Raw genomic sequence first — 19,522 nt, 5'->3', positions numbered from 1 at the left:
CCATCGCCACGGCAACAGTGCACGTCCAGCTCAATCTCTTGCGTCCAACCACCCCACAGCTCGCCTCAAGAGGACACTCCTTCATCTTTGCGGAACCGCCATGTCCGCCGAACCCAAGGCACCAGCTATCGCGACCGAAGCTTCTCCCAAGCCCTCGTCGGAGGAGGCGACGCCGGTCGCCTCAACGATCGACGTAAAAGAGTCCGAGGCAACGGCGCCAACCGCCGCCGGCACTGCCTCTTCCGCGGCGTCTCAGGCTGCCGAAGCAGCCGCAGCGGCGAGCGCGAGCCTGCAGAATGCAGCCAGCACTGCGCGGGCGCGGGCCCAGCAGCACGGCTTCTACCAGGGCAACATTGAGGAGGAGTTGGGCCAGGTCGTCAAGTCGCTCGGTAGCTTCTGGGGAGGTTTTAAGGCGAAGGTGCGTGGGACTCTGCACAGGCCGCTGACGCGCAGTCTGCGTCCACGTTCACTTCGCTCAAGGCCGATGCCGAGAAGGGACTCGCGCAGGTCCAGAACGACCTGAAGCAGCTGCAGGAGGCCAAGGTCGAGGTCGGGGTCAAGGAGAAGGAGGAGTGGGAGAAGGAGCAGGAGGAGGAGCGGAAGAAGAAGGCGGAGCGCGAGGCCAAAGAGGCTGAGGAGCGCGAGCGCGAGGCAGCGTCAAAGGAGAAGGGCAAGGGACGAGCTCTGCCCGAAGACGAGACGCCGGCCGGGGAGCCGACGTCGCCCACGTCGGCGTTCTTCTCGCGTCTGACGAACAGCACAACATCTCTCCAGGCGACACTGCAGAGCACGCTGGCCTCGACGCTCGCCGCGGCCAAAGCGAACCCCGCGCTCAACAACCCGACACAGCTGAGAGACCAGCTGGCGGAGAACCTGCGTCTCTCCAGCGCGCGAGAGAACCTCACTCTGTCGCTGCGGCAGGCCGAGTCGCTCGCTGAAGAGTACTTGAAGAAGGGCGGGGAGTGGGCGCGCAACGCGGAGCAGGCAGCGGAGAAGTGGGTGGAGGAGAACGTCAAGGTTGTGCCGCCCGAGGGCGTGGGCGCCTCGTTGGCGATGGGCGCCTGGGATGCCGGCGAGCTGTACTCGTTCTCGACGATGGTGCCGGAGAAGTCGGAGGCGCCGCCAGCTGAGGGCGGGCGCACGCCGCGCGCGTCGCTGTCTTCGGCTGCCGTCGCGGGCTCACGCAAGGAAGCGCTGCTCCGCCGTCTGCGCGAGGACAAGGATCTTCTCCTCCTTGACCCCGGGGCTGAGGCTGAGACGCAGCAGCGCCGTGACGAGTTCGCGGCGTGGGTGCGCGACGTGTGGCCTACGGCGCAGACCGCGGGACGCGAGGCCGAGGTTGGCAACGTCGGTGGCATCCGTATGGCGCTCGTCCCCGAACACCTGACGGACGAGCAGTTCTGGCAGCGCTACCTGTTTCACATGGACATGATTGAGGCGGCGGACAAGAAGCGCAAGGCGCTGCTTGAGGGTAAGCGTGGATATGGCCCTGCGGCACAGCAGCTAACAGCAGCCTCGACGGCGGAGAATGATGCGGACGACTTCAACTGGGACGACGACGAGGAAGAGGAGGAGCCCGCAAAGGCCGCCAAGCCCCAGTCGCCAGCGCCATCTGCGCCCTCGTCGGCCGCGACGCCCAAGCCGCCCCCGGCGTCGAAGAGCAGCGCCGCGACGTCGCCGCGCGACAGCGAGGAGAGTTACGACGTCGTGCGCACCAGCACGGCCGCGCCGACGGAGGACTCGGACTCGGACTGGGAGTAGACTGTATGTAGACTGTATGGAGCTGTCACGCGAAAGGGTAGATTGCGGGCGTGGCTTGGCGACACTCCAGGTGGCCGGCTGGGATAAGCCGGTATCTCTCACGCCGCGCTCGAGCTCTGTAATCTGGCCTCCACCGCGCTCGTTGCGATGGAGGCTCCGCCGCGCTCGATACCACGACACTGGGCGTTACGCACGCACAAGAAGCCGCGAAGCGAGGCGTGCTTCTGAGCGCAACGCCGCCTTGGGCAGGCATATATACACGCCCGTATGCAGATCCCCCCAGCATGGCGCAAGGTGATGATGGCAAGTGCAAGTGGCAACTGGCAAGGCAAAGATGTGCGGGCCGCAAGCCACGGCCAAGATGAAGATGACCAGAGCAGAGAATCGAGACCGGAGCAAGTCTAGAGCGTCAGTCGCAGCTCCCATTGCATCGCCTCAAGGCCTCGAGATTGCCCCGTTTCACTTTACACACGGTCTCTCTGCACATCGTCGGCCGCTCCGCCTAGTCTCAGTTGCCTCAAGCCCATCCACCCGGGGCACCTCCAAGATCCGACGGCTCCCCAGCATCCAACCAGGTGGGGCGCCCAATCGCCCGCCCCTCTCTATCACATACTCATTCAGCCGGACCTCGACACCGCGATCTGAGGTCCCCGCATACGCCGCGGTCGTCGTGATGCCCACAGCGCCACTGTGCGCCGCTTCGATCGCAGCCGCTGACGACAATGAAATGCGATGAAACGCTCAGGAGGGCGAGCCGAGAGTCGAGGACCAGGCGCAGGAACAAAAGCGCTCTGGATTGCTCAGTGCGGGCCGGGGATCTGTGCGCGTCACGGCGGCCCCGCCGCTCAGCCCTCCGGCGTTGATGGGCATGGTACATAGTACCGGTGGGTGTGTGGTGAAGGCGGAGATCGACTGGCATGCGCCGAGCCTGGCATATGTGACACGGAGCGGGGCGGCGTTCGGTGTGCGGAACGTCAGCGAAAGAAGAGTTGGTGGCTGCTGGTAATAGAACTCGCGCCCTCGGCGCTGTCGTCTCGTGCGCGCCCCGACCTCGTGGTTCGCAGTTCGTTGCATGGCTCGCACCGCGCCCAAGGCCTTGATCAGAACTGTGCGCGAGCTTGGGCGATGGGGTTGACTGAGGCATGCATGAACATGGACGGCATGAGTGACGGCCGCGCATGGCCGACTTGGGCCGTCGCAGATGGCCGAAATCAGTCGCGTCGACGCGTCCCACCTCCGCCTCCATCAGCAAAGTGCGATCATGTCCGAAGTCAGAAGCACCAACTCCGCTCATCAATTCTCACCCATCTCATCACATCCGTTCATCCCCCCGCCCCCAGCTCCGCAGCTGCGGCCTTCGGGGCATGCGGCATGCACCCATGCGCGGCCTTCCTGATGGCCTGGTGGAGAGCTCGTCGTCCTTTACCTTCTCGCTCGCCCCTCCACGTCGAACGGGACCGTGCGCCGCCACCCTTCTCCCCCCTCTCATCTCCTCTGCTCGCTCTCCTCGCTCTCTTTGCTCACTCTCCACTCATCTCTCTCTCTCCTGACGCCATTCATCTCATCGCGCTCGTCTTTCTCCCCCTCTCTCATACTCCTCTTACCCCTCGCAGCCCTACACTCACCCCCCACGCTCGCACCTACAGACGCTTTGGCATCCAGCTCCTCTAGCTCCCCATCACCCCCGTCAATTCCACACACACGCCATCTGCCCCGCAGGAGCCGCTTCGTACGACCCTCTCAGTGGCTAGCTCTCTCACTGCTCCCAACAACGACGAGCGCACGAGCATTCTCCCCGCCGACTTTTTATCCAGCAGCGACAACGTCCTGCTCCTCCTCACCCCACACTCACTCGCTTTCTAGCACCAACACCTCTTTTCCCAAACAGTGAGCCTACCTTCCCTCACCCCTCACCCAGATGCGTCGCGCAGCAGTCGTCATCGCCGTCGCGTGTGCTTGCGCAACCGCCATGAGACCCGCGCCATCGCTGACAGAAGAAACTATGGCCACTGATCTCTTCTCGCTCCGTGAGAAGTTCTTTACTCTCCGCACCACCAAGGAGGAGGCTACCAAGCGCGCCGAGGACGCCGAGGAGAAGGTGAAGGCGCTCGAGGCCGAGCTCGCCGCCGTGCAGGCCGCGAGCTCTTCCGCTGCCGACGACTCCAAGCGCGCCGACGATGCCGAGGCCAAGGCCAAGGCCCTTGAGGGCGAGCTCTTTGCCATCAAGCAGGAGCTTGACCTGCTGAAGGACAAGGTGCGTTATCGCATGTCGGACGAGGGATCGGCCAATGCGCGCCAACCCTTAGCGTTACTGTCACAATGACAGAAGGAAGGCTGACAGCACAGGTCGCCGGCCTCGAGAAGGAGCGCGCCGCCGCCGTCGAGGAAGCCAAGAAGGCCCACCAGGAGGCTGAGGCCGCCACCAAGGAGGCCGACAACGCACACAAAGAGGCCGAGGCTGCGCACAAGGAGGCCAAGGCTGCGCACGACGAAGCCACCGCCGCTCACCAGGAGGCCGAGGCCGCGCAGAAGAAGGCAGTCGCCGCTCACGACGCCGACGAGCAGGCCAAGGCTGCCGCTATTGCTGAGGCTGCCGCTGCCAAGGAGGCTGTTGCCGCCGCCGAGAAGCGCGCCACTGAGGCCGAGGCTGCTGCCGCTGCCGCCGCTGCGGGTGTCGCCGAGGCTGCCAAGGCCAAGGAGACTGCCGCTGCTGCCGAGCTTGAGGCTGCTGCCGCTGCCGCTAAGAAGGAGCTCGCCGCTGCCGTCTCCGAGAAGGAGGCCGCCGTTGCCGAGGCCAAGGCTGCCAAGGAGGCCGTTGCTGCCGCCGAGAAGAAGGCTGCCGACGTCGAGGCTGCTTCCAAGGCCGCTGCCGAGGAGGCCGCCGCTGCCTCCAAGAAGGCTTCTGAGGAGGCTGCCGCCGCCTCTGCCAAGGCCGTCGAGGATGCCAAGGCCGAAGCCGCGGCCGCCACTAAGCGTGCTACCGACGCCGAGGCCGCATCTGCTGCAGCCGCCGAGTCCGTCAAGGAGGCCGCTGCCGCCAAGGAGGCTGCCGCTGCCGCTGCCGCCCAGGTCGAGGCCGCCAAGAAGGAGGCTGCTGAGGCCAAGGCCGCGCTCGAGGCTGCTCAGAAGGAAGCAAAGGCTGCGCAGGAGGCGCTCGCTTCCGCCAAGGAGGGCAGCGCCGCGGCCAAGGAGGCCGAGGCTGCTTCGCAGGAGGCCGAGATCCAGAAGCGCATCGACGCCGCCGTTGCCGACTGGAACCAGAAGCACCAGGAGCTGCACGCCGAGTATGAGACGATGAAGAAGCAGCAGGCCGAGTTCCTCGCCGAGGCCACCAAGTGGTAATATGTTAGTAGACCCCACCTTACACTTTTACATTTCTACACTACGGAGTCAGTAGTTGTATGCACATCAGTCACATTCCGGAGCAGCGTGTGTGTGGATGCGTCGGTGTCACAACATGTCATAATGAATTGTAGAAATACAGTAGTGGTGGTGGTAAAGTCCTCGGCCCGCATAGCATGTGGCAATGTGGGCAATGCGCGATAAGCAAGAGCATTTAGAAGGAGAAGATGCCGGCGCCGCGCCGCTTCGACCCGCCGAGCGGGTGCATGACGACGGCGGCGACGAAGAGGCCGACGGTGAGGCCGATGGCGACACTGACGAGCTGGCCGGCGACCTTGAAGCCGGTCGACCACTGAGTGACGCTTCCCGCGCCCGTGTCGTTGGCAAAGTTGAACAAGCCACCCTCTTTGAGACCCGAGGGGAGCTGCATAAGAATACCGGTGACCATGACGGGGAAGCTGGCGCCGTTGCTGAGTCTTCCGTAGAGGTTCCCGAGGATGCCGATACAGAACGAGCCGATGGCAGAGACAATGTCCGAGCGGCCCGGGAAGGCCCGGCCGGCGAAGTAGTTGGTCACCCAGCCGGCGCAGGCGAACGCGACCATGATCGGCAGCTCGCGGCCTGAGCGGCGCAGCGGCTGCTGGAGGTTGAGCGAGAGGAAGAGGGCGAATGTCGGCACCGTCAAGAAGTACCAGTACGGGCTGGGCGCGGAGAGGTACCATGGCTGGCCTTCGTACCGCATCGCGGAGCAGGTGTTGTTGGTGGCGTTCTCGACCTGGAGGCCGCGGATTTTGACGTATACCTCGGAGCCGATGGAGATGCCAAAGCCGAGGAAGAGGGAGTAGATGACGCTGTATCCCATGCGCACGGCGCCGGCGGTGATGTTGCGCGAGGCGAGCTCGAGCGCGCCGGAGAGCACGATGAAGCCGGGGAGGATGAGCACGATCCCGCCGCTCACGAGCGCCGTGTAGCAGAAGTAGTGGGTGGACGCGAGGACGGCGGCGAGGAAGCTGATGACGGTCGCGATGACGATCTCGAAGACGCCCCCGAAGAGGTCGTTCTTCAGCGCGATCAGCTGCACTGCTTGCAGGAGCATGCCGAGCGGCGCGGCCATGAGTGCGTCGAGGAACGAGCCGAAGTACGACGTGATCACGATAATGCCGGAGCAGAAGCCGGCGATGAGGATCATCTGCCATGCGTTGTAGCATGGGCGCGTGGTCATGAGGCGGTCGAGCTCGCGCCCCGCGTCCTCCACGCTCATCTTGTCGTGCACCACCGCCCAGTAGATGTTGTGCGTCGTCAGCAGCTTGCCAAGGTCGACCGTGCCGGCCTGCTTCATGAACTTGGTCTCGGACGTGTGCGTTGAGTCGTCGGCGAACGAGCTGGCGTCAGCGCTGTTGTTGGGGGCGGCTTACATCATGACGATGTTGGGCAGGTAGACGACCTGGACGGAGATGTCGAGCACGCGCGCCGTCGCCTGGATCTGCGTTTCGAGGCGGTGCGTCGGGCTCCCAAACATCATGAGCGCGCGCGCGAGTTTCATGATAAACTGTTGGCGATAGAGGATCGCCGCCACATGCTGGATTATGTACACTTCCTGCTTCTTGCGCGCCTCTTTCGCCTTCTTGCGGCGCTTCTTCTCGCTCTCCCACTCGCGCCGCCGGCGCTCGTCCTCGGCCTGCTCGGGCGTCGAGGGCCGCTCCTTGCGCGCGGCAAGGATGGGTGCGCGCGGCCGCCGCCGCTTCATCTCGACGAGGTTGTCGCTCGACGCAGCGCGCTCGTCGACACTCGACGGGTGCGTGCGCGGCGACTCGTGTCCCAGCGGACTGGACGGGCGGGACATGACGAAACTCGCGCGCGGCGACGGCAGCGGGCTCTCCTTCAACGAGTACCGGTTGAGGTGGTACCCCCGCTTCGTGGCGGCGGGTACGAGGGTCGAGGACGCCGGGGCGGCGGGGGCCGCCATCGTCGCCGTGTTCGCGACGAGGGCGCCGAAGACGCCCGCGCCAGAGCGCGCCTGCCGAGGCCGGTCGTCGCGCAGGTCGTTTACGACACGCAGGAGCGACTGCGCGGACTTGTTGCGCCGCATCTCGTCTGGCGTGCCTGTGCGCGGCGGGGTGCCGCTCGTCGAGCGCCGCCACGGACTCTTGGAGCGCTTGCGCCCCTCCTTGCGCCCGCGCTCGGGCGACTCGCGGTCGGGCGACGGCGGGCGCGAGTTTGCCGGCGTGGACGCCGCTGACGCCGGCATGCTGTCCAGCTGGCGCTGTGTGCTGTACAGCGCAAGCAGGGAGGACAGCACCGATGTGCCTCCTGGCAGTTGTGGCATCCCAAGCTGTGGCTGGGGCGGTGCCAGGGGTGGGTTGGCTGAGGTGCGCGGCTCATTGCCTTCAGCGTGCTCGCCGACCGTGGGCAGCTTGTCGAGGTCTTCGAGCTTCTCGTGCTCCCCGTCTCTCCCTTTGCGCGTCACCGATCCGCTGCGCACGCGGCGGCGCAGCGAAGACCACCGCCCCCGCTTGCCGGTGTGCTCGCCCACCAACGCTGCGGCGTCATCCTCCGGCCTATAGGTCGGCAGGCCGTCCGTCTCGCCGAGCTGGACGTGCTGGCTGACGTGATCCGCCCCCTCAGGCTTGAGCAGCCGGTGGATCGTCATCTCCTCCCCCGCCGGTGTATCCCCTGGATCAGCGTCGACGCGGTAGCCGTAGTCGTCGAGACCTTGGAGGGCACGGTTTACAGCGCCCAGGTCCGGGGTACGCTTCTGCCCGCGCCCGGGCGCCGCGTGCTCGTGCCCGTGCTCGTGTCCGCGCTCTTGCTCGGGTTCGTGCAGTGTGTCGCTGTCCTTCTCGGCCATGTCAACAACATGCCCCGTGTCCCACTGCACGCGGCGCCGCGGCGTGTCTTCGGCGCCCATGTGCGCAGGAGGGGGCTCGCGCGGTGGCTCAAACGGGTTGTCCGCGATCATGGTATCGTGTATGTTGAGATGTAAACATGAGGATTTGCGTTGGAAGCATCAGGCTGGTGCGGTGAGTCATGTGGAGCGGCGGTGGTGGCTGTGGTCTGGGCCTAAGGGTCAAGCGAGCTGCGCGTTGGCGGGGAGTCGATTAGAAATTTCTAGTTTGGGGCAATAGTAGTGCAATTATGTCACGGATTAGGGACGGAGTGGTGGCGGAGAAGTACGGCAGTCGGCACTAAGCGAGGACGGCAGCGGGAGGGGTACAGAGGGCAGATGAGTAGTCGTCTCGGTCGGAACTGTTCCAGTGGATCCGAAGCAATGTGATCTGCAAGCTTCGAGAAGACGGAGAACAGTGCGGCTCCGATGTACAGGCGGACAGATTGCAGATTCGCCACCGAAGGAATCCTGATATCACTCGGCATGCTCGGCAGGCAAGGATTGCTGGAACACACAGAGCCACGTGAACATTACGTAAATATCGCGTGGTCGAGAACGGTACCAGATTGATCCCGGATACAAGAGGGGGGGTATCTTAATGCCCATAGCCGTAACTGGGGGGGAGCGTGTGATTTCTCCATTGGTAAGGAGGGAGGGTCGTATAGCTTATGACCGTGGGCATGAGCGTGTGTGACTTCTTTCTGCTCCCGCTCTCATGAACACATAAGCCACCGTCTCCGCAACTCCATCCTCACTTCGCACTTCACACAACATCACAACTCAAACACCCAAACACATCCACTCACCTTCATCATCCACCCACCACCCACACTCTGATCTTGTGATTTTTGTGCACTTGTCACCTCGCCATTCGTACCCCCACGATGGTCGACACCGTTGACAAGACTTTCGCGACCGCGCTGGACACCCCAGCGCCCGCGCTCGCCGATCCCACTCACAACCGAACACCTCCCTCCAGCACAGCCAAGCTCGCTGCTATCTCTCGCGTGTCCAGCACCCCAAGCCCACGCGTCTCGCACCTCGAGATGCGCCGCACCGTCTCGTCTCGGAGTCCGTTCCGCGAGCCAGCTCTGGAGGCCTGGAGCGGCCTTCCCAAGACCCAGAGCGACGCCGGCTCCTGCCATCGCTCAGCCCACGCTTCTCCCAGCTCGCCCTTGACTGCCTCGTCTCAGGAAGTTCAGCCCGTCGCCGAGCCCACTTCCTCTCGCAAGGAGTCCGCCTCTTGCGGTCTTCCCCACCCGACCAACATCACCGGCTCGAACAGTACGAGCCAGGACCCTCAACCCCCCCGCCCCGAGTCGTCACTTCGCTCCTGGCTGAAGTGGGGCAAGGAGCCCAGCTTCCTCGAAGAGATTGGCGATGAAACTTACGACGATCTCGATGCTGCCGTTGCATTCAAGGCCATGAAGTTCCCCGCGCCGCTGCTGTATGGTACGGACGACAGCCTTGACGAGTCCCAGTCCCTCAAGTCGCCCAGCGACCACTCCCGCTCACCCGTCGTCATCGCCTCGATGGAGGAGCGTGTGTGCTCTAAGCCGTCCATCCCTCCTCCTCGTGTCGTCAAGCGCCTCTCAAGCAAGGAGTCGACGTGGGTGCCGGGGGACGCATGTCCTCAGACTGAGACCGTGGACGACTGTGAAAACCTGCACAGCCCTAATCACGTGGGCAATGTGAACGACAATGCCCCGCAGGGCAAGGCTCACGGCTCTTCAGGAGTGGTAAACACTTCTCTGGGCTGGGGCATCCCCTCTATTCCGTGGGACGGAGTGGACGCGAGCCGCCTCGCTTGGATCGAGCCCGACCTCCTCGACGCTGGCAGCTTCCGTCTGACGCCGCCGCGCACCCGGCCATCCGCCCGCGCCATCTTTGACGAGAAGGAGACCTCCTTGTCGCTCGAGAGGAAGGCGTACCTGCAGGGAAGCTTGCTGGGCGACGGGCTGAACAACTTCGAGGAGCAGCTCGCTGAACTCTCTGACTGGGAGGACAGCATGATCTCGTCTCCTCCGGCCACCAAGGCCTCGCCCGCGAACAAGCTGGACAACGCTGCCAGCAAGGACACGCTTAGCCGCGCTCGCCGTCAGCGTGGGTCGAGCGACAACGCCGACACCACCATCGAGTTCAAGGCGAACGGAAGCTTGCTTGGCGATGGCCTGGGCAGCTTTGAGGAGCAACTCGCCGACCTCTCTGACTGGGAGGACAGCCTCACCTCATCTCCTCCCGCTGAGAAGACGTCTCCCAAGACCAAGACGGACAGCCCCGCAAACAAGCCCAGCCCAAGCCGCATTCGCCGCTGTCGCGCAGCGAGGGACGAGGACACTACCATCGAGTTTAAGGCCCACGTCCACGGAAGCCTGCTGGAGGACGGGATCACCAACTTCGAGGACCAGCTTGCAGAGCTCTCTGACGAAAGCATTCTGTGGCACCTTCCGCCCCGGTATGTTCCACCCGACATGAACGACGAATCTGCGCGTGCACTCGCTGCGGCGGAGGCCGCAGCTGTGGTTGCTATCAAGCGCTACATTGCTATGCTCAACCGTCACCAGGACGCTACGGGCACAACCGGCTCGCAGCGCTCAGAGAGCCCCGCGTCAGGCCTCACGCGCACCAGCAGCGGAAGTTCGACTGCGCGTGAGTGTTCCAACTCGAGCGACAGCGCCCGGACAGTCAGCTCTTGCAGCACTGGCGTCCAGCGGTCGAACAGTGGTGGTGCGCTTCAGAGCGAGCGCTCCTCCTTCGGCGCCCAGAAGCTCGAGAGCATGCGTCCCGTTCAGCGGTCCAAGAGCAGTGGAACGCTCCCGCGGGAGCAGGCCTCCTCGGGGACCCAGAAGTCCAACTGCACCCGCCCCGCCCAGTCCGGCGCCCGCCCCGCTTCGGGTGTTCAGTGCACCAACAGCGGTCGCGTTCTGTCCCGCGGAGTGCCGGCCTCCTCCAGCGGCCGGAGCGTGGCGTCCAAGACCGCACCGCGCCGTGACTTGCCCGATGTGCCACTTTCGATGCGTGCGAGGGTGCAGGAGCGCCGGGGCATCGCCCCCTCCACCTCGTCCGAGGACAGGTGGGCCAACGCAGTTGAGCGCGACCCTAAGCCCGTGGCCACCGCGCCGGCCGCTGCGCCGCGCGGCATGACCTCAAGCGCCAGCACCCGCCGCTTGAACCCTGGCCCGGGCCTTACCCGCACCAACACCGTGCGCTCGATCGGGGATGCCACCGGCCCCGCTGGCGCGGCCGCGCGCCCCCTCGCGCGCACCAGCAGCGTGCGCCAGTCACTGGGCGTCGGAGCGGCCACTGAGGCCCGTGCGCGCGCCTTAGCCCCTGCTTCGACGACCCGCACTGCGGTGCAGCGCGCCGCGGACGCACGCAGCATGCCGCCTCCGCCAGTCCCTAACCGCGCCGTGCAGCGCACCAGCCTCGCTCCCGCCGCGAAGGTCCGCGCGCCCATCCCGTCGCCCCCGAAGCCGGCGACGGCGCCCCGCACTTCGTTGGCTGCCCGCCAGTCGCTCGCGCCCCGCCAGCCTCTGGCAGCGCGTCAGTCGCTCGCCCCAACTATCCCTAAGTCGTCTTCCCGCCCGTCGCTCGCTGCGGCCGCGGTTATCCCGAAGACCAACTCGCGCTTGTCGCTCGCTGCGGCCGCGACAACCGCCAAGCCGGCTCCCCGCACGTCCCTTGCGCCCGCCGCCCGCGTTCCGGGCGCTCTCCCACGCTCGAGCTCGCGGCCCTCGCTCGCCCCGGGCACTGCGGCCCCCAAGCCGGCCGCGCGCCAATCGCTTGCGCCGAGCACCACTCTCCCCAAGCCGGCTCCGCGCCACTCGCTTGCGCCCGCGAGCCGCGCCTCCCTCGCCCCGTCGGCGAGCCGCACCTCGCTCGCGCCGCGTCCCGGCGTCCGCGTGAAGGCGTCGGCGCCGCCGACCCTCGAGCGCATCCCCGCCGGCGCGACCGGCATGCGCTCCTCGCGCCCCTCCACCCTGGCGCCCGCTGCGGCGGGCCGAGCGCGCGCTGCCAGGGCGGTGTAACTTGTCTCGTGTTGTGAACTGTACGAAGTTGTTGATTGTCTATTGGGTTGTGTCTATTGAGTTGTGTGCAGAATACCTTAGCATAATGTTCCAGTATATCCAGTATGTCATTGTTGTTTCTCCCGGGTGCGATGTGGCGAGCGAACATGAGGCGACTTAGGATCATCGCTCATCTCTGATGATCGACGGCCGAAATCCGATTGCCGATCACGATCTGCGATCTGCGTCCCGATCGTCCCGACCTCGGTGACAGCCCGAGCGACGGATGACGTCGACACGGCACGAAAACAGTCGGCGGGATACTACAGCGTGGACTTGCGGTCGCGCTCATCGTTCTCACCGATTCTCGCTCTACACTCGCGCTCGACACTCGTGCATCGCATCGCGACCACACCCCCGTACCTCCATCCTCGTTCTCCGTCACGCGCGGCGACGTCCTCATCAATCCCTACTTCGCCAGCACTCACTCGTCACTCCACCCTCGCCCCGCTCTCCCAATCTCATGCCAATCCTCCGCAAACTCTTCGGCGCGGGCCTCGCCGGCGCCGCCGGCGCAGGCAGCTACATCGCCTACCTGACACACAAGTACCCGCTGGCCGGCCCGTCCGCCTACCACCTGACGCCTGAAATGCTCGCGTCGTACCTGGACGGACAAGGGCGCGCAGACGTCGTGTATGCGCGGGTACGCAACCCGTCCGCGGCACAAGCGGCGAACGCGCGAGACGCGGGGGTGCGCGCGTTCTTCTCGTGCTGGGCGCTGCAGCTCGAAGGCGCGCTCTTCGGACACGAGGGCATCGCGTCGCCGCTGCCGCTCGGCGCGGACCCGGCGTGGGCGGGCGAGAGCTATCTCCACGGATTTTTCCGGACGCTGCACAAGAGCCCCGAGAGCGTCGTGCTCTTCTTCAGCTTCCCGGGGCGCGGCGCGCCCGTGCTCCGCCACGCGACGAAAGGCCGCATCCCTCAGGGCACGCAGGTCGTGTCCGCCCTCCAGCATCCGGATGGGAGCGGGGACCTCGAGATCGCGTACGGGTGCGCGCAGTACCGCGAGCCGTACGGCGTCGAGGACGGCCCGGTTATGAGCTTCCTCCACCACACGTATATGCGGTATCTTATCGAGCGGATGCGCGCGAATATGCAGCGCGAGGCGAATGCTGCCAAGTAGGGGTCACATAATCCCAGAATGCATACAGATCTAGTCCCACCGAGTCTGGTGTTAGCTGGCGGCAGAAATGAGGACCCACCTCAGGATGCGCCTTGAACTCCTCGTACGCCTGGCGATTGAAGAACGAGAGCTCGGTCTCGTTTTCTGGTGTCAGCGGCCACAGGATATGACAACTTTTGCTCATGACTCGGCGTGTAGCGCGCCACAGCATCGAGAACGCGCTGTCGCTGCGCCCGTCCCACGCGCACTCCAGAACTCACCACACCCAGCGTCCGCTAGAGTCTGGTCCATATCACTCAAGATCCACTCGTCGTGGTCGAGGTTGATGATAAGGTTCTGGGTCTTGTGCCCATGCGCCACCGTGTACTTCTTGATCGTGTCGAGCGACACGGTGCGGTAGTGCTTGAAGCCGACTTGGGATGCGACGGCTGGTGTCAGGTGGTTATCAGGGAGAGGAAGACGGGGACGAAGACTCACCCTCACGACACTTGTCCATCAGCTGCCCGACCGTGGTCGTCGTCAAGTCGATGTCGCGGAGGACGAGGTTCTTGGCTGTGCGGAAGGGAAAGTTCTTGATGATGCGCACGGTGAGGACGGCCGAGGTGAGGGGGCGGAGCTCGGTGACAAGGGAGGTTGGGGAGGTCATGGTGGGGGTGGGAGGGGGGGGGGGGAGCGCCGGAGGGGCAAACGGGGAGGGGAGGAGGAGTGAAGAGGGATAAGTGAAAGTGAGAATAGAGTATGGAGTCGACGAATGAGAGGGATGAGAACGAGCGCAGAGGACGGAGCGCGAGAACCGTGACGACGATGAGGGATGTGCTGAACTTCGGTTGAGTGGCAAAAGCTCGAAATTTAGGCCCCGACCTGCATGTCAGGCACACACGCGACTCTCTCCAATCCTCCTTCCCAATTGCTGCATACACATAACAGCGTCCGTACAAACTACAAGCCCTGGCGGACATGAATGAAAGGTAATGGAATGACAACGGCTGGTATCGCGGATGCTCGGAAATCTATTCAGCCTTGAGGTGGCCGACCATGGCGGGCGGCCCGTGCCCGTTCATGTCGCGGCCATACGCGTCCATCTCGGCCACCTTCTCGTCGACTGTGCCGTAGTTGGCCGGGGGCGCGGTGACGGGGCCGAGCATCGCCTCCTTCTCGCTCAGCGCCTTCTCGTCGCTCACGACCGGGTGCGTTTCAGGGTTGACGACGGCGTTGTCGAACAGTGCTGGCCGCGAGGAGATCGTTGGTGATGTCTGGATCGCAATGGCGTGCGCCTCGCTGTCGTGCCGCTGCGCGATCACCGTAGGGTCGCGCCCAAATGAGGCTGGCGCACAGGCCGGCGGGTTCATCGCGCCCACAGGCGACCCGGCGCACTCTGGTGGTGGCTCGAGGCCCTGCGGGCGCAGCTTTACATCGCCGCCACGCATCACACTCTGGAGGAAGTCGAAGAAGCGCTGCCCATATACGTCTGGCTGGACGCACGAGATCGTAACGGGGTTCTCGGTTACGCTCTTCCACGCGTGCTCGACGCGCTTGCCGAAGTTGTAGGGCGTGCAGATGTCGATGATGCCCAGGTAATAGATAATGTCCATGGGCATGTTCTGCTCGTCGGTTGCCTGCATGCCGCCCTCGTCCTGGTAAAAGATGAAGTGGCGGCGGTCGGGCGCGCCTTCCTCAGGCAGACGCATATTCACGCTCGCATCGAGCATGCTCTTCGGGTCGGACCGCGTAACAGCGCGGCGCACGCTGTGCGCCTCGGCGTGGCTCTTGACAGCGCTTGGCTTGCGGTTCACAACCGCCGACTTGGAGGTGTCCGGGTTGAACACGCGGAGCTTGGTCAGACGCAGATTGTCGCGGTTACCGCGCTCCATATTGTGGATGCCCACGAGCAGCGAGTAGTCCATGACGTTGATGCGTCTAAGGAACTCCATGTCGCGGCGCAGCTGCTCCGTGAACAGTGCGCGCTTCTCGGGACCAAACTCGAATGTGCGGCCTCTGTTCACCCAGTTGATGTCTTTGAGCACCGCGCGTGGGTTCATCTTCGCCTTGTCCTCGGGGTATTCGCGTCCAAAGGCCGAGCCCTTGAGGTCGTACGTCTCGTGGATGTCGCGGTGCGGCGGGAACAGATTGTTCATGATGACGAAGTGGATTTTGCGACCACGGGGCATCTTGACACGGTGCAGGCCGTAGAAGCGCGACAGCAGCGTATGCGGGTTCGCACGCACATGCTCGTGGTAGTCCTTGAGGATCGAGCGCAGGAAGTTGTGCTCGCGGTGCGAGATCGTCTTGATGATGAATCGGTAGTCGCGCGAGTAGTAGAAGAACGAGCCCGACTTGCCCGGCGACCCTATCTCGGACAGGATGTACTTGGCTGTGAGAGACAAGAGGTAGTCGGCGGGGTCGAGATGGAAATGGTCGTCACGCAGCTCGCGGAATACCCATGGCGCATAGTCCTTGAACTTGAAGTCGTACTTTGCCGAGGGCGTGAGCTCGTTGCCCAGCATGTCAAACGAGTACTTGTGGCGCGCGAGGTAGTCTTCAGCAGTGAGGGGCCGGCGGATCTTGGCCTGGCAACGGGACACAGCGACACGGATACCCGTGAGCATGTTGTACATGAGCACATAGTTTCGGTGGCCCTCGCCGACGAGATTGCCGACGAGCACCTTGGTCTCCTCTGTTTCACGGCGCTTGACAGCCGTTTTGACTTCAACGGGGGTGCTGGCGGATGGAGCGGGCTGGGGAAGCTCTGGGGCGGGGGTGGGAAGCGGGGATGTAACGAGCAGGCTCATCTTCTTCTGTCTACGCTCCAACCTCTCTCGACGGATGACGTCCGCTTGCGCGAGGATGTCTGGAGCCAAGTTGAAGTCGTCATACTTGCCAATAGACGACGATGGGCCATGGCCAGAAATTGAGACTGAATGTGTCAACGGCCGGCCGGAGAGTGGTGAAGGCGAAGCCGTGGTGGGGTTGGTATTGCGGCGCTGCATGCCTGGCCGGGCAGATCCGGGGGACGACGAAGTAGGTGACTCGGACAAGACACCAGCAGAGAATACAGTGTCGGTGGGAGGCGCGCGGCGGAGGTGGTCGTCACTGGTCTCGATGGCAGGGAGTGCGCGGCGCTGGGCGCGCAATTCTGGGGATGAGGCCGGGGGAATGACGGCGGGGGACACCATGAGCGCACCTGTCGGCATGGGCACAGGCATGGACATTGGCGCGGGGGAAGGAGAGGGCGACATGTCACGCTGAGGCGCCAGTCTCCCGCTGCGTACCATGGAGAGTGATCCTGCGCGGCTTGATGTCGAGCCGTTAGACACGCGACGCTGGCTGGTCACACCGAGGTAAGGAGCAGAAGGAGGACGTTCTCGGCTTGTTGCTCGAAGCGAGGAACCTCCGGGGGTGGCTTGCGCCACGTCTTTCAGCTCGCGGTTGGCTTCCTCCACCCCAGCCATACCGCTATCTGGCAGCCCACTGGCATGGAACGCTGAAGGCGGCGGCGTGTCGACGAGAGCGTGCTTGGACTCGCCAGCTTCAGTGACGGGCATCAACGATGCGGTAGCGCGCTCGGGCGTCCCTGGTCGAGCCTCGTAGTGTGGGTTCGGCGGAGGAAGATCAATGGTTCCTTCCGTCACGGCAATGCTTGGCGCATAGTCCGTGCCGACGTCGTCGCCACCCACGTCGCTTAATGGAGGGCTGGGAGGTGGGCCTTGCATGACTGGGGAACGGCGTTGAGGAGACATGTTGAGGTTGGGAGCAAGACGCGCAGCCGCAGTCTTAGGGAGTGGTGGGACAGGAGGTGGAGGGGAAGAGGAACGAGCTGCGTCGTCGCCGCGCCGGAATACTTGCGAGACCTTTTTGATGATTCGACGGGGCCCGTTGTCATTGTTCGCGCTGGGTGATGGAGAGCGTTGTGGGGGTGGAGAGTGGGAGAGAGTGGATGCGAATTGTGGGCCTGGAGGGGAGTGGGAGCGGGCGCGCACGCTCTGGAAGTCGTCGTCGCTGTCCGCGTCCGAATCTTCGTCCGACGTGTCCGAGTCCTCCTCGTCGTCGCTGTTGGCCTCACCGGTGGCCAGGCGCTGCAGATGCGGCGGAAGGGGAGGGAAGAGCTCGTCTGATCCGCCGTGATGCAATAGGTACTGGGGGTTTATGCGCGGAGGCGAGCTCGCACCTGTGTGTTAGTTGAGCGCATTGATGAGAAGCCGACAGGGAGCGCCGTTCGCGATCAATACTTACGCGCCGCAGATGGAGACACCCAGCCGCCATTTTCTGCGTGATGGTCATCGCGTGTTGAATGGGATGGAGACGCGGGCGCCGGCACGGGCACGGGCGCGGACGGGGCGTGCACCGCCATGGACTGAGGCGTGTGTGGATGAGGCGGGGGCGGAGGGGCGGATGGGCGAGCAGTGATGGCGCGAGGAGCGAAGAGGGGAGGAAAGGGGGTTCGCTGTTGGTGTGTACGTCGAGGGCGAGGACGAGCGATAGATGAGAATGAGTGAGGATGATTGCAGAATCGAGTTGAGGTGTTGCAGCGAGGTGTTGGTGGATTGTGGGTGGCCAGACGGCCAGGGTAACGAGGGGACGGCGGCGGCGGGGGGAGACGGCAAAGGGGCCAGACCCAGGGTTATCGACTGCGCAAATTGGTTAAACAAAACTAGTCTATTGCGCGGGCCCTCGGCCAAGCAGTGTCGAATTCAATGCGAAACAAGAGGCGTTGAGGTGATAAAGAGCCAACGAGAAGGGAGATGCAGCGAGTGGATGTGTCGTGGAGACGTCGAGAGGGAGTATGGTCGTGAGAGCGATACGGGGGCATGGATGAGCGTGGCTGGTAGAGATGACTGAGACGACTGGGCGGCTGGGCGGCTGGGAAGCCGCTGCCGGTCCGTGTCACGCGTCTTGTTCGCTTCCTATTCGCGTCATGGCCTTCATTAGCGGCACAAATCAATTCCTAATAACTCATTACACTTGGGTGTCAGCCATGTGGCAACCATATGGTTTGATACCGCCCTGATTCGTTACTCACTCTCCACCTCCACTTTCTTGACATCACTCTTCTGGATTCTTCAGCACTCGGCCACTCATGCGCTGCTCCTCCGTCTCCCGCCTCGCGCTGGCCGCCGGCCCCCGCGCCGCGCCGCAGCCCCTCCGCTCCGTGCTCGAGATCACGGGGCCGGACGCGAAAAAGTTCCTCAACGGGCAGATGTGCAAGAACGTCGATGCGCTCGGCGGCGGCTATTCCGGGTTTTTGAACGCTAGCGTGCGCCCCCCCCTCCCCCCGCGAACGAGCTGACAGCAGGGCCGCGTCCTCCACACCGTCTTCTGCATCCCCTCCAAGCCCAACACATATCTCATCTCGCACGAGAGCGGGCCGGGGCACATCGCGCCGCTCGCCACGCTCCTCCCCCCCTTCCGCCTACGGTCCAAGATCAAGATCCGCGACGTCACGGACGAGTGGGACGTGTGGAGTGCGTGGGGGGGCGAGGCGCCGGCGCCGGCGCCCACGAGCACATGGCGCTTCGGGAGCGGGGGCGCCGCAGAGCGGATTTGGAGCTGGGAAGGGGAGATGGCGCCGCTTGGGCTCGCCGACGCCGAGGTCGGGTGCTGGGACTTACGGGCCGGCTTCGGGCCAGCAGGTATGGGGAGGCAGGTGTTCGTGCCGAAGGGCGGCAAGCCGTCGCTGCTGTCGAGCCACGACCTGGCAAGCACGGACGAGTACAACCTCCGCCGCATGGTGCTGGGCGTGCCGGAAGGCAGCGCGGAAGTGATCCCGGGCTCGGCGCTGCCGCTCGAGAGCGACATGGACATCCACGGCGGCGTGGACGTGCGCAAGGGCTGCTACCTCGGCCAGGAGCTCACGGTGCGGACCTACCACACGGGTGCGACACGGAAGCGTATTTTGCCAGTGTACTTGTATCCGCTGGAGGCGGGGCCTGGGGCGCTGTCTTCGTCGGCGCTCACCGTGGATGACGTGAGCTCCCTCCCCGCTCTGCCCCCGCTCAAGGGTGGTGCGCAGCGCGTCGACATCATGTATACGCCTCCGGCAGGGGCAGCGAGCAAGAAGTCGCGGAGCGCCGGCAAGCTCCTGGCGCTGTCGGACGCGGCGCCGGGCGTCGGGCTCGGCCTCGTGCGCCTCGAGTGGGCCGGGCGGACATGGGACGGCGAGGGGACGCTGAGTGTGGAGGTAGACGGCGCGAAGTACGGCGTGTGGGTGGGTAAAGGGGAGGCGTATGCTGCGGCGCTGGCAGCGACGCCGCCGCCGCGGGTGCACGACGACGAGGAGGACATGGCGCATGTCGGACCCTAGGCGGGGTTTGGAGAAGCCACTGCATCAGAAGCATATGCATGACA

The 19,522-nt window shown here is 64.5% G+C and overlaps 8 protein-coding genes across 8 annotated transcripts; 6 read left to right on the top strand and 2 right to left on the bottom strand.

Annotated features, from left to right (window-relative positions):
* Positions 1–100: 100 nt before the first annotated feature.
* On the top strand, positions 101–1,761 carry COLE_05068 (uncharacterized protein; the record flags this gene model as incomplete). Its single annotated transcript, XM_018423463.2, has 3 exons — positions 101–418; positions 454–1,471; positions 1,514–1,761. The coding sequence occupies 3 exons, from the start codon at positions 101–103 to the stop codon at positions 1,759–1,761; spliced, it is 1,584 nt and encodes a 527-aa protein (XP_018278108.1).
* A 1,371-nt stretch (positions 1,762–3,132) lies between these two features.
* Positions 3,133–3,432, top strand: COLE_05067 (uncharacterized protein; the record flags this gene model as incomplete). The annotated part of the gene is made up of 1 exon (XM_018419308.2): positions 3,133–3,432. One exon carries the CDS (start codon positions 3,133–3,135, stop codon positions 3,430–3,432), a length of 300 nt encoding a protein of 99 aa, XP_018278109.1.
* Positions 3,433–3,730: 298 nt separating this feature from the next.
* On the top strand, positions 3,731–5,103 carry COLE_05066 (uncharacterized protein; the record flags this gene model as incomplete). The annotated part of the gene is made up of 2 exons (XM_018425434.1): positions 3,731–4,015; positions 4,108–5,103. The coding sequence occupies 2 exons, from the start codon at positions 3,731–3,733 to the stop codon at positions 5,101–5,103; spliced, it is 1,281 nt and encodes a 426-aa protein (XP_018278110.1).
* A 214-nt stretch (positions 5,104–5,317) lies between these two features.
* COLE_05065 (uncharacterized protein) lies at positions 5,318–8,062 on the bottom strand (the record flags this gene model as incomplete). Its single annotated transcript, XM_018426742.2, has 2 exons — positions 5,318–6,485; positions 6,519–8,062. 2 exons carry the CDS (start codon positions 8,060–8,062, stop codon positions 5,318–5,320), a joined length of 2,712 nt encoding a protein of 903 aa, XP_018278111.1.
* An 812-nt stretch (positions 8,063–8,874) lies between these two features.
* Positions 8,875–12,018, top strand: COLE_05064 (uncharacterized protein; the record flags this gene model as incomplete). Its single annotated transcript, XM_018426743.2, has 1 exon — positions 8,875–12,018. One exon carries the CDS (start codon positions 8,875–8,877, stop codon positions 12,016–12,018), a length of 3,144 nt encoding a protein of 1,047 aa, XP_018278112.1.
* Positions 12,019–12,520: 502 nt separating this feature from the next.
* COLE_05063 (uncharacterized protein) lies at positions 12,521–13,180 on the top strand (the record flags this gene model as incomplete). Its single annotated transcript, XM_018423464.2, has 1 exon — positions 12,521–13,180. One exon carries the CDS (start codon positions 12,521–12,523, stop codon positions 13,178–13,180), a length of 660 nt encoding a protein of 219 aa, XP_018278113.1.
* A 1,010-nt stretch (positions 13,181–14,190) lies between these two features.
* COLE_05062 (uncharacterized protein) lies at positions 14,191–17,528 on the bottom strand (the record flags this gene model as incomplete). The annotated part of the gene is made up of 2 exons (XM_018425793.2): positions 14,191–17,345; positions 17,411–17,528. 2 exons carry the CDS (start codon positions 17,526–17,528, stop codon positions 14,191–14,193), a joined length of 3,273 nt encoding a protein of 1,090 aa, XP_018278115.1.
* A 726-nt stretch (positions 17,529–18,254) lies between these two features.
* On the top strand, positions 18,255–19,478 carry COLE_05061 (uncharacterized protein; the record flags this gene model as incomplete). The annotated part of the gene is made up of 2 exons (XM_018425794.2): positions 18,255–18,431; positions 18,471–19,478. 2 exons carry the CDS (start codon positions 18,255–18,257, stop codon positions 19,476–19,478), a joined length of 1,185 nt encoding a protein of 394 aa, XP_018278116.1.
* Positions 19,479–19,522: the final 44 nt, after the last annotated feature.

Source organism: Cutaneotrichosporon oleaginosum (assembly GCF_008065305.1).
Source record: "Cutaneotrichosporon oleaginosum strain ATCC 20508 chromosome Unknown ATCC20508_contig04, whole genome shotgun sequence".
NCBI lineage: Eukaryota > Fungi > Basidiomycota > Tremellomycetes > Trichosporonales > Trichosporonaceae > Cutaneotrichosporon > Cutaneotrichosporon oleaginosum.
This window is presented reverse-complemented; position numbering and strand designations above follow the sequence as displayed.